Source organism: Pelecanus crispus, chromosome 4 (genome assembly GCF_030463565.1).
Source record: "Pelecanus crispus isolate bPelCri1 chromosome 4, bPelCri1.pri, whole genome shotgun sequence".
NCBI lineage: Eukaryota > Metazoa > Chordata > Aves > Pelecaniformes > Pelecanidae > Pelecanus > Pelecanus crispus.
In genome coordinates, this window is record NC_134646.1 from 73695449 (window position 1) to 73708076 (window position 12628).

The 12628-nt window shown below is 42.9% G+C and overlaps 1 protein-coding gene across 1 annotated transcript in view; it reads left to right on the forward strand.

Moving 5' to 3' along the window:
* The first annotated feature begins 8208 nt into the window (after positions 1-8208).
* The window catches only part of WFS1 (wolframin ER transmembrane glycoprotein), a 35725-nt gene continuing 31305 nt past the window's right edge, over positions 8209-12628 (forward strand). The window contains exons 1-2 of the mRNA XM_075709067.1: positions 8209-8247; positions 10300-10497. Of these exons, the coding sequence (XP_075565182.1) occupies positions 10305-10497 (193 nt within the window). The 5' untranslated portion in view covers positions 8209-8247; positions 10300-10304. The remainder of the gene's footprint in view (positions 8248-10299; positions 10498-12628) is intronic.

Genomic DNA, 12628 nt, shown 5'->3' on the forward strand with positions numbered 1-12628 from the left:
CGTTTCTAACGTGTTGTACAAAGATTGCTGACCATGTACAGAGCATCTGAAAAGTGACTACACAGCAATTCCATCACTTCTGGCAAATGGAAGTCTTACAGTGCATATGTGCAGGTATTTTTACAGGATAGGAATATAGCAGTTGTGCAGCACTTACAGACACACATCTAGATTAAAAGTCTAAAAAGAGCATTTAATTTGTAGCTGAAGGTGTGGATTTGATCAGTCTAAATTTGAGCTAAAATTGTGAGACCTGTGTCAGGTTTAAGCTCCCACTAGTAAATTAACGTTTCACACTGTCTGCTATCCGTGGTTTCATCAAAAGACAAATTTTAAAAATTTCAGTGTCTCAGGAACCAAGTGGAATATGTTATATGTTACTCGTATTTATATTGAAACAGATGTTAAGAACCTAACAATGGATATTGCCCAGCATGCTGCAGTCTGTTCCCACGTACAAATGACTTTTCATAAGTGCTCGTACCTTGAGTTCAGGAAAATAATTTCCCATCACCTTCATATTATTATAAATCAAATTTTTTTCCTTCTAATTAGTACATAACACACATTTCTACCATGTAAAATATAGCAAATATTTTAAAGAATGAAGAGTGTTATTGCCACCTGGTGGGAGCCTTGTGAGCGTTAACTAATTACAGATACGATTGTGAAGGTGTTGAAACGGCTCAAGCTGACCAACATCATCCTGCGACTATACAGACTAACTACATTTGGCACCATGAGAATAGATGATTGCATTTGCTATGACAAAACAGCATTAATAAAGAGCTGCAACCTGTCCCTACGTGCCTTTTAATGTCAGGTAAAGTCATTGTTAAAGTTAGTAAATTCCACTGCTTTTCATGTTAATCAACAGGACTGGAGTACTGACGTATAAATAAAATCTGAACAAGCATAATGAAATATATAGTAGCAAAATTGTATGTAAAAGGTTTGGGGAAGATAAGAGCCTAATGGCCAAAGAACAGAGGTTTAAATCTGCATTTCAAATTGACTGAACCCTTTCTCTTGATTATTTTATGTAACTGGCAATGAATAATGTGAACTTTGCAGCTAATAATTCTGAAATTCTCTATTTAATAATTACTTAACACTTCACTTTCTTTTCCCATTTCTGTCAATGTGCTTGTATTCAAAGCTTTGAAATAAGTGGCCAGTTTTTTAGGCAGGAAGCAGTGAGATTTAGAGATAGCAATATTGACATAAATATGATTTGAAAGTTTAATGACTAATACGACTCTAAGAAGGCTTCTTGACTAAAACACTGAAAGCCAGAATATGACAGAATTTTATCTGACATGTTTAGGACTAATAGCATATATTTCCTGTCAGAAATTTAATTTTCAATGTGACAGTTTTGCACATTTCTAAAACCTTAATTAGATTCTGCACAATCTCTATTACAGAACCCTTTACATTAGAAGTGCCTGAAACTGAGATGTAGCAACTCAATTTTTCAGACAGCAATTTATACATAATGTTTTGTGGATGGAGAACAACATGTCTATGTTTGCTAGTGTATAGCAGATGGAACTCTGGAAAGGACAGAAAGTAGTTTATAGGAAAAAAATATAGTAGTATCCTTTGCAAATTATTAACACTTTGTATTTCAAGCCATGTGAACTTTTCTGATAAATAAATGGTCATTTCTATTTGTCCAAAGTGAGCCAGGGATGATTTCCTCCTGAAATGTGGGAAGATGCTTACAGCTTTAATTCTTAATAGTCAGGGACTGAATTAGCTAATTCCAGAGCTAAATTCCCTTTAACTGTCAAATTCCAGATTTAACACTGCCAACCATCAGGAATATTCCTTGCTAACTTACATTCTATAATGATCTGCTCCGCTTACTTTTCTCCTGCAATCTGGGAGAAACCAAAAAGAAAAATCTTTGCTTTAGAGCTTTTTTCCCTAATCCACTCAAATTGTTCTGCAAAAGAGAGGGGGGAAAATTACTCCGATATACTTGGGTGAAGAAAATGTATGTATTAGTATTGAGGTTAATTCATAACTATATTGGGGTCAAGGTTTGGAGAATCTGTACATTTTACAGCAGTCCTTGTAGAAATTCTTGCATCACTGGCTTCTGATTTGTATCTCTCATACAAAGTCCAGTACAAGGCTGTACTTCAGAAAATAAAAACAACCTCTGACACTTGGGAATGCTGGAAATCACTGCAATTTTTTTTTTAAAAGAAAAAATTAAACAAAATTACACAGAAATTATTAAAATTATTAAAGACCTTTAAATTCTTTATTTAGTATGGCTGAGGGAATGTTTTTTGTTTTACGGTTTCCTGTTCATGTTTTGCATGATTGTTCAATCCATAAAGCAGTCTGTCATACAGTCAAACAAATGGTCCACATGTGTCCCCTTACACAGGTAACAGTATGAATGCATGCCACGTTCTACATGCACTACTTTGGATTGCACTAAGTTGTTTCATTCATTCACACTAGAGGTCACTGTGAGCAAAAGATTAGGCTTGACTTGCAAAGGGAAGAACACGGATCAACTCACAAGACGAAATTTGTGGCATACTTGGCAATTTGAAAGGTTGATGCAAACTCTGTGTTAAATGTGATACAAATCTGTGTTAAATACGTTGTTTGAGGGGAGCCACGGTACTTCGCAGTGCAACCTCATTTACTTACAAACTGTAAAGTGAGAAGTTACCTCTATCAAGAAATTCTCAGTGCTTAAATATATCAAATTTAAATTTAGACCAAATTTCATCTCTGGCAACACCAAATTGATTCAAGACAGAGTTCCAGACTTTGCTGATACTTGTTGGTTGGGGTATGGGGGGTTTTTTGGGTGGTATAAAGATTTGAGCTAATATTCCTTCCCTCTAGGAAAAGTGCCCTCTTTCCTCTAGACTGTAGCAGAACAGAGCAAGTACAACTTCAGTTCTGCTGCAGCTTCAGGTGTTAGAGAGCTAAGTCCCATTTAGATTGTGGATTAGCAATGAAATCAGTAGCTGTCTTAGAGTCAAGTTGTGCAAAGAACAAATCAGGAACTTTCAAGGAAGTGTAAGAGGAGCACACTCCCCTTTACCTGCTCCAGGGAATGCAGCCAACCCAGGACTTGCCTCCCAACAGCTGCTGCGTCAGACCTTCACAGCCTTCCCCAATTACCACTTGTGTGGCTACTGGCTGCATCCATGCCCATTTTTAAAATCTTTTCCTTTTTCACAGTGTAAGTCCGTGATTAGAAAAGATAGCTGAGAAATAAGTGCAAAACTCAACATCTGATGCCACATAAGTCACCTGTAGCATAGGTATTCATGAAAAGGAAAATGTTGACCCTTTCCTCACAGCTGAGAGACCTAATGGGAGAATGACAGTGTTGCATTTTTTATATAAAGCAATGATGAATGCTACTTGCGTGCTGCCATCCAAAGAGTATTTGGCGTAAGAACAGTGGAATAAAGAGAGGTTAAAAGGGCAGTGGACAGGGAGAGATGCTCACATTACCCTACATACTTCAGCACATGAAAACAGGTACTTACGCAAAAGTTACTCCAACCCTGAGGTGACAGAGGCATATTTAATATGCAGATCTGGGAAGAAAAGTCTTCATCGCCAGTCTTCACAGAACTCAGTTCCTATTTTTACCTGCTTTTTGTGCCCACTTTCTTGTGTTTTTCTTTCCATTTCCTCCCACCCTTGCCCTTTATTAATTCTTCCTTCCATATGTCCATCCCAAATGGCACTAACATCTTAGTTGCTGACATCACATTGTTCATTCGCCAGATTGTACATCTATCATCTCAGTATGTTTAACATATTAAGCTCGCTCTGACAGAAAATACCTGCTGCTTTTTACACACTGCCCTCAAAAAAAAAAAATGTATGAAAAAAAAGGTCTGTTTTCAGGTTGTTCCTTAGTCTAATGAAACAATAGTACCCAGCTGCTCATGAGGTATGCTGGAGCTTTTATTGCACTAATTTTATGCTGATGTAATGCTTCCATCAATTAAATTATACTGTTAAAATGGGTGTCACAGAGTAAACAACAAAACCTATTATTTTGAAATAACAGCTGTTCTCTTAATTGGTAAGGTGGGGCAAAAAGAGAGATGATCTTGAGATGGCTTTTAGTACAGGTTATTTAGCATCACTCAGATATTTTTATTTCTGTAATGTACTTCCTTTTGTAATGCATAACTATTGAAGAAGCACATGGCATTTCTCTAAGAATTTTTCAGCACTTCTTATTCTTACAACAACAGCACTGCTGACAATATTTTTGCTAGGATTAACATATTCCATAAACATCCAGACTAATTACGTCAAATCTGTTTCTGAGTGTACCATGGACTAAAGAAATGGAGTCTTATTCAGAGGTGTTGTGACAAACATACAGAGTTGAAGGCTATTCACTGGAATGATTCATACTTCATGCAGGTCTATTTTCTTACATGATCACTGCTTTATCTCTTCTTTTTAGTTTGATTAAATAGATTTTTCTCTGGACTGCTGAGAAACTACTTGTATGCCAGCAATGCTACAAATGTGATTTCATTTCAGTAATGAATAATAAGTAAATTAATTAATGGGTAAATCCGTTTGAATTGATTTAATAACAAAATGTTGTATTTAAATGTTGCTTAGCATGATCTTGTCTTTTGCTGTTACAAATTAAATTTTCTAAGAGACAAACTTTTTTTAAACATTTCAATACTACACACGTGCTTAGATGCTGAAATACAAATTTCACAACAGAATGTGAAAATGCCAGTTTGTATCACATGCAGTTTAACAGAGGAGACATACGAGTTGCTTAGATCATCAGATGTCTCTATTAGATTCAGGTATTTTTCTAGAACTCATTGACGATTATACGGAAAAGCAGTTAATTTCAGCCTATATCTCAGTACTGCACCTAAGATGTTCAGGCAATCATTCCTACTACATTTTATCATATCTTGAGTAAACAATGTTTACAGAAATCAGCTAAGGTCAACAAACCACTCTGTAAACTTACAAAATATTTGTAAAGGGATTATCGATTCTCTGATACAAAAAAGAAACTGGCTGAGCTGCAACCTTTTTTAATTTTGCTCTTGTTGCAATAGGATTTTTTTTTAATCTGGGCTGACAGGAACCTCATGAAGTGCAACAAGGGGAAGTGCACTCTTGCAACCTGGGGAGGAATGACCCCAGGCACTGATAGGTGCTGGGGGCCACCCAGCTGGAAAGCAGCTTGGCAGAAAAGGACCTGGGGGCCCTGGTGAACACCAGGTTGAACATGAGCCAGCAACGTGCCCCTGCTGCAAAGGCGGCTAATGGTATCCTGGGCTGCATTAGGACTGTGTTGCCAGCAGGTGGAGGGAGGTGATCCTTCCCCTCTACTCGGCACTGGTGAGGCCACTCCGGGAGTGCTGCGTCCAGTTCTGGGCTCCCCAGTACAAGAGAGACATGGGGATCCTGGAGAGAGTCCAACAAAGGGCCACTAAGATGATGAAGGGGCTGAAACATCTCTCCTGTGAAGAAAGGCTGAGAGAGCCAGGGCTGTTCAGCCTGGAGAAGAGAAGGCTCAGGGGGATCTTACCAAGGTATACAAATACCTGAAGAGAGGGTGCAAAGAGGATGGAGCCAGGCTGTTTCCACTGCTGCCCAGTGACAGGACCAGAGGCAATGTGCACAAACTGCAATACAGGAGGCTCCCGCTGAACATCAGGAAAAGCTTTTTTACTGTGAGGGTGACCAAGCACTGGGACAGGCTGCCCAGAGAGGTCACGGAGTCTCCATCCTTAGAGATACTGGGAAGCCATCTGGACACGGTCCTGGGCAACATTTCAGGTCCCTTCCAACCACAACCATTCTATTGATCCTGAGTCATAGTACATAACTGTAATTAAAAAAGGTGTTGTGGTAAGTTATTACAGTACTTCCATGTTTCTTCTCTGTAGCTGTAACAGTTGGCAACTGTGATATGGAAACGAATCATTTGTGATAAAGTGTAAGCTAAAGTGAAATTAGTGTAGTTGATAATGGAAGCTGCCATCATGTTTGAGCTTGGTTTGCTCTCAGTAATGTTATATGTATTTATATAATGTGTACTTGAATATGTAAGGTGTGCGTGACAATTCATTTACTGCAAAGCTTTAGTTGGCATTGTCTTAAGTAAGGGCCTGATCAAGTTCAGCAATGGCACCGATGTGCATCTTCAGTGTAAGATCGGCCATAAGCAACCACAGGATATGTTTTACATCCGGTCTCACTGTTAAGCAGGTTCACAGCCAGTGTGGCAGTTTTAACCTCGGACTGAGCTCCTCTAGAATGGCTTATGCCATGTGTGACTGTGCCTTGTGTTGGGAAGGAGCGGGTACAAGCAGCAGGGGAGGCTTCATTTTGCACTTCCTTTTTAGCTACTTCTCCAGCTACCACCCTCATTTCCACCTGTTCCCTAACCAAGTTACATCCGTTAAGCACACCCACTAAATATCAAATCAATTGTATAGAATAATATCTTGAAGCAAATGCAAATAGCAGGGGGAGCAGATTGCAGCAGTAGAAGTTTGTCATATCTAAGTCATAGTGTCACCCTAAAGAAACAACTAAACAGATAACACAAGGCAGGCATTGTGTGTTCCTGGTAAAAACATGTTAGACTCAGGCTGCACAGGATCTTCTTAAAAATAACTGGGTTTTTCCAAATTTGATTTTAATTTGAAGTAAACAGAAGCTTAACTTCATGTTTGTTGAAACTTAGTTTAGGTAAAAGAATTTTGTTATGACTTCCAAGGCAAGGAAACAATAAGCATGCTGGGGACCACATTTTTGTTTGGGGATTAAAAAAAACAACATGCAGTGACATCAACAAGAGGGATCTAACTGACATTTTAAAAATGAAACATACCGTAGCTCCCCATGATCTGCTGCAAACTTAGAACTTGCAAAAATCAACCTAAGTGACTAAATTACTCACGTGAATAGCTGAAGTATAAATTTTATCTCCTATTTTGAGTTTGTGAGGCTGGGTTTGGTTTTTTTTTTTAATTAGAAGCCATTCACAGTACCACGTAGGGACCTTAATTTATTTATTTATTTTAAAGTAGCTAAAAAATGAGAAATAATGTATTATTTCTAAGAAGAATTAGGTTTACTACCAATACAACAGCAAACTTGCAGATAAGTTTGCAGCTCACTACCAGCCCAGGAGCTTTCCATGTGTGCGGCAGAAGCACAGCTGTATGTAGTAGTAACTTAGAGGACATTTAGGAAGAACCGGTTACTCGGTTACCACCCTCTTTTCCCCTTCTCTTCACCCCTTTTGCCCTCCACAGAGGAACGCTGCCTTAGGGGGCAGGTGCCCCCCCCCCCCCCCCCGGCCTCAGGCTCGGGGGAAGCCGCTGTAGCCCACCCCGGCTGGCGGGCCACCAACCCCGCCGGCCGGGCCACCAACCCCGCCGGCCTCCGCGCTGGCCAACGCGCGGCGCCGCGGCAGAGCCGGTCCCAGCCCCTCCTCCTGCGCCCCAGCGGGACGAGTCGGGGCCCAGCTCGGGGAGAAGCGCTTTACCCGCACCTCGGACAACGCGGGGCCGACGCCCGGTGACCGCTCGGGGCGGCCTCCCCTCCTCAGGGGCGGCCTCCCCTCCTCAGGGGCGGCCTCCCCTCCTCAGGGGCGGCCTCCCCTCCTCAGGGGCGGCCTCCCCTCCTCAGGGGCGGCCGCCCGGCGGGGCCCGCGGCCCGGCCCCACCGCTCCCAGGCCGGCCAGCGGCCGCCCCACGGACGCTCTCCTGAGGGCGGGCACCGCCCCCGACACGCCGCGCTGCCATTTTGAGCTGCCCAAGCCTGCCCCGGCCGCCCCCGTCAAGACACCCGCCTCGTCCCCCGCCGGCGGGCAGCCGCCCGCTGCTGCAGCGCGGGCAGAGGCCGCACAGGACGCGCTACCTCCGGCCGCCCCGCCAGCGCCCACTGCCCCTGCCGCTGCCCGCCCGCCGCGGCCCGCCTCCGTCTCCGCCTCCCGCCGGCCCCGCCCGGCAGCGGCGGGGGCCTCCCCGGGGAGCGGCGGGCAGTGAGTGGCAGCGGCGCTGCCCCCTCAGCACAGCGCGGCGCGGCGGGGAAGGAGGGGGCTGCCGCCGGTGGGCGGGCCGGGGCCGCCCCGTAGGGCTGCGGGCTGCCGGCGGGGCCCCACTTCGCGCCCAGGCGCCTCCGGAGCCGCGAAGAAACTTGGCGCCGGGAGTCCGCGCTGGTGACTTCGCCCTGCCGGGCTCGGTGAGCGCCTGGGGCGGGGACCTCGGGCAGGGCGGCCCGAGCTGCCGGCCTCCCTCCCGCCCCCCGCCGTGCTCCGGCTGCGCGCCGGGGCTTCCCGGCCTTCCGGGGCGGCAGCGGCCGCCCGGGCACCCTCCGGCCCCGCGGGGAGCGCGGCCGAGCAGACTCCGGCTCTCGGCTCCCGGCAGCGGCAGCTGCGGAGCCACCGCCGGCTGCGAGGCGCGGCCGGGCGGGCGTCCCGGGGCGGCGCGGGCCCGGGCTGGTCCCCGGCTCCTGGGGCAGCGGCGGCTGGCTCCCGAGCGAGCCCGGGCTGCCCGCAAGCCTTACCCTGCCTCCCGTTCCCGGACTTTTAGAAAAAACCCCTAAAATCACATCTAAGTCCCGCTTCTGCTCATGCCTAAGCCTGCAGTAGGGAAACTTGGCGGTGCCCTTTGTCGGACAAGCGCAGAGGGACTTTCGGGGCGGGAGTGTTGTGTTGCTAGCTGCCTGACGCCGAGGTGAGTGTCGGCGTGTTGGTGGCACGCCCGTGGGGGAGAGGCCTTTGCAGCCCGGGTCCCCTCTCCGGAGGGGTGGGCCCCCGGGAGCGCGCGCGGCGGCGCATCCTCGCCGCGGCCGGCGGGGCGGGAGCGCGCGCTGGTCTCGCTCTCGGTCTCGCTCTCGCTCGGCTCCTTCGCGGCGCTAAGGTCAAGTTCAAAACCAGGTGCAAAGTAACTTTTGCGATCGTATAATGGTTAAAAATACTCGTGCAGCTTTACTGGGAAAGTATTTTAATCTCTGTGTTTTCCTAGGACTCTTTGGAGGTTGGACTGAACCGTGTTGGCTTGTTTATAACGATGTAGAAACATAATACAGAAATGCATTTACTTGTATCAGTAACGCATGTTCTGGTTTAGGGAAGCTTAATTTTGGCAAGCCAGTTGTCTAAATTGCAAATAATACGTTTAATGACGGTAATATTGCTGGTACCTTTCGCATCCTGTTGTGATTTTAGTGTCCCGTAAGTAGATGTAGTTGTTGGCTGAGTTAGGTATTTGTATCTTTGATTTTGACTGTTCTGCTTTCATCTTTATAAGGATGTCGTTAGGTCAGTATTCTGAGCGTACGAAATTAAAAAATATAGTTTGTAGCCAGACGCTGTCTACAGTGTTCCTTGTGAATTGCTTAACTTGAGGGAAGTTGCTCTTAAGCAGCAAGAGTTACTGTGTGTTGCACAGGGGTGGTATGTGCACACCTTGCTACTTCTGTCTCCTAAAAGGTAAGCTTTCAGTAAGCACTTTCATAAAAGTTTACTGATTTAAGGAACTTTTTACTATACAACAGCAATCCCCTCATCGTTAGGAGAGGGCTTACAGTGGAAGTTAAAAGGCCTTCTCTTGTAAGGCCTTTCCCTCCCTGCCTTAGTGGGTTTTTTTGTACAAATACTATTTTTTATAAAATTGGATAGTAGTTTAGTAGTAAGTAAAGTCAGCTTATTTTGGATCGTGTGTATTTCAATGGGGAGTGTTTATAAACAGCATCTTTGGTGGTATCCCTCTTTTCATTTCCAGTGGCAGAGTTCTACACCTTCTCCTCTTTTGCCTCCTTATTTTTGTCTTTCTCTGTCACCTGATTAGGTGGTGGCTGTGAACCAGGCGCTTGATATGAAGTGAATTTTTCTGTCATTACAGACATGTCAATACTGTTCCATAAAAAGTCAGATTCCATAAAAACATTAGATTCAAAGAAGTTGTTTATATGCAGTATTTACAGGATTGATTCATTAGTTATAGCGTTTATCTACATTTGAAAATCAATTCTTATTTAGTTAGGAAAAAAGGCAGTTGCTATTCTGGCACAATGCTATATATGGTCAGTCTTATTCAACAATAGCTGCTCATGCTTGGAATTATTGAAGAATGTATAAATACATCTTGAAGTTGCTGTCAGTCTTCTTGCCCTTTTCTAGGCTTTTTGTTCAATTAATTATATAAATATATTCAGATTTAAAATTTTTACTCTGGTTTTATGTTGTAACCCTACTATCTGATAATTAATCATTATTCTCTTCTTTTGCAGCTAAAATGAATTCAGATCCTGATCCGTCCTCAAGTCCTTCTCACCCCCAGCTGCATCTTGGAAGATCCCAGCTAAATGCTGCTGCTGTGGACCATAGTGAGAATAATCAGAAATCTGGGCCATCTTCAGGAGATACTGCAACTTTTTCTTCTTCAGTTCCTGGCTACTCCCATAGCAGGGAGAAAGCTGAAAAAAATGGTAAGTATGAAAGCAATTATTATGCAAAATTGGCTTATGTTAAGCATTGGCAGATTATTGTGTGTATATGTATTCTAAACTCTGTTTAAAGGGACACTGTAAAGTAGGAAAATAAATTTCTCCAATTTCTTTTAACCTGTTGTTGTGGAACAGACTTCTCTTCTGAAGCTTACTTTGTGCATATTTTCGAGATTTCCCATCCAATTTTTCTTATGTGTACAGAGCAACAGGGAAGAAGTTCGTCTGAAAAATTGGCAGGAAGACTTACATGTAATTTAGCATAATATTAAGGTTTCGGTTTAATTTGTTTAGTTGGCTAGATTGTGTGCTAACTATAGCTTTAATAGGAATTCTAATGTGGATGAAGAGATACTGCTGTAATGTAGACTCAGGGAATAACAAGCTGATATCTGAAGCCAGAATGACAGAAATTAAGATAAGATTAGCAGGCAGATAAGAAGTTGGATTAAGAGTCAGGATACACTTTAAAAGGCAGAATGATACTTCCCCCCTGAATGAGTGTGAACCCATTGAGTGTCAAAGATTGTGAAAACGGATGGTATGAGAGAAATCTCTCATGCAAAAGGTAGAAAGAAAAATATCTGGCACCTGTATTGAGCTGCTGCGTTCCCTTTTTAAATTCAGTTTGTAATCTGATGCTTGCGCAAGAAGGTCTTGTGTTCGAGGTCTAGCAAAATTACTGCTCTTTAACTTTCTTTAAAAGTGGACTTTTGATTCTGAAACTGCTTATGTGCATGCCCTTACGTTCATAAATATGAGTCACTTATTGACGATAATAAGCCTATCCAAGAGTTTAAAATTATTAAATGTGCGAATATTTAGGTGGCATGCTGCTGACCTCTGCACATAGTTCAGGCCAGTACTGTGGCTGTGTTTGCACATCTACTGTTTGCATCTAATTCAGAATTGATGGTTGGAAACTTCTGGGTTCTTTGTTATTAAAAAGCACATTCCAGATGGAGGAGAATTTTTTGGATACCTGAATTTCTAACATGCCTCAGTGTATCATTACCAACTTTATCATCTCACCCACCTGTAAAAGAATTCAGAGATGATGGAATATTGGCACTTCTATCATTAATTACATGATTATTGATTTAGGATCAGTGCTAACAGGTAAGTTTTCTTTCTTTCTTCATTCTCCAGTTTTTTTTAGTACGCTTCAACAGGGAAAGAATAGCAACAATATTAGGGATATGGTGTGGAGTTATCTTGGGCTTTGTTATAATATGATTTGAAGGAGGAAAACATAGGTTTCTGTTGGTGCCCACAGTCATGCAAGATTCTGAAAATGAATACAAGCTATCAATCTGTGTTTTACACAGAGATTCTGTCAGGTATTCTTCTCTAGCTAATTTGGAGATTTTCTTAGTCCATATAAATATTGGACTTTTGAAATCATACTGAGTTTTGTCTTAGTTCTCTTTAAAGGCCTGTGTATTTTCTAATGATGCCTATACAGTTTTGTATTACAGACGCTTTTGTTTGTGCCCCTGTAAAAGAGGACTTCCGAGCATTGATGTATTTCTCCATTTCAGTTGTGACTCATTCCTGATTACTTTAAATCTCTTCCCACAAAGATCTTCTCAGTCATTGTCATTGCCCTTTCCATCCCCATCTTAATATACAGAAGTATTTAATGCTGCAGAATGAGCTACTATTGCCATCGTGTCATGCTGGAGTCTCTAACAACCAAGATTTTAGTGCATTTAGATAGCAAAGGTGTTCAATAAGATCATGTTTCTTCATCCAGTATTTTCTTCTACTATTAGATTTATGTAATTGGTCATAATACTAAACTTTCTAGAACTGAAAACTCATTTAAAAGAAAGGAAGCAGAGAATTTTTCTTCTGCCCACAGCAGCATTGGTCGTCAGAACTTAAAAATGGGAATTTTAGTAGGACTTCGGAGAGAAGTACAAATTCACAGTCATGTGTGTGCATATGGAAACAAATATGGAAAAAGTGATGTCTCAAACAGAAAATTGGCACTTCAGCAATTTTCAAAATATTTGAACTGACAGAGATGGTATTCCTTGAAACCACTGGAGGCTTTACCAATAAATAACGTTCAAGTTGATGATAGGAAGAGTGAAGTATCTGTTCTTTT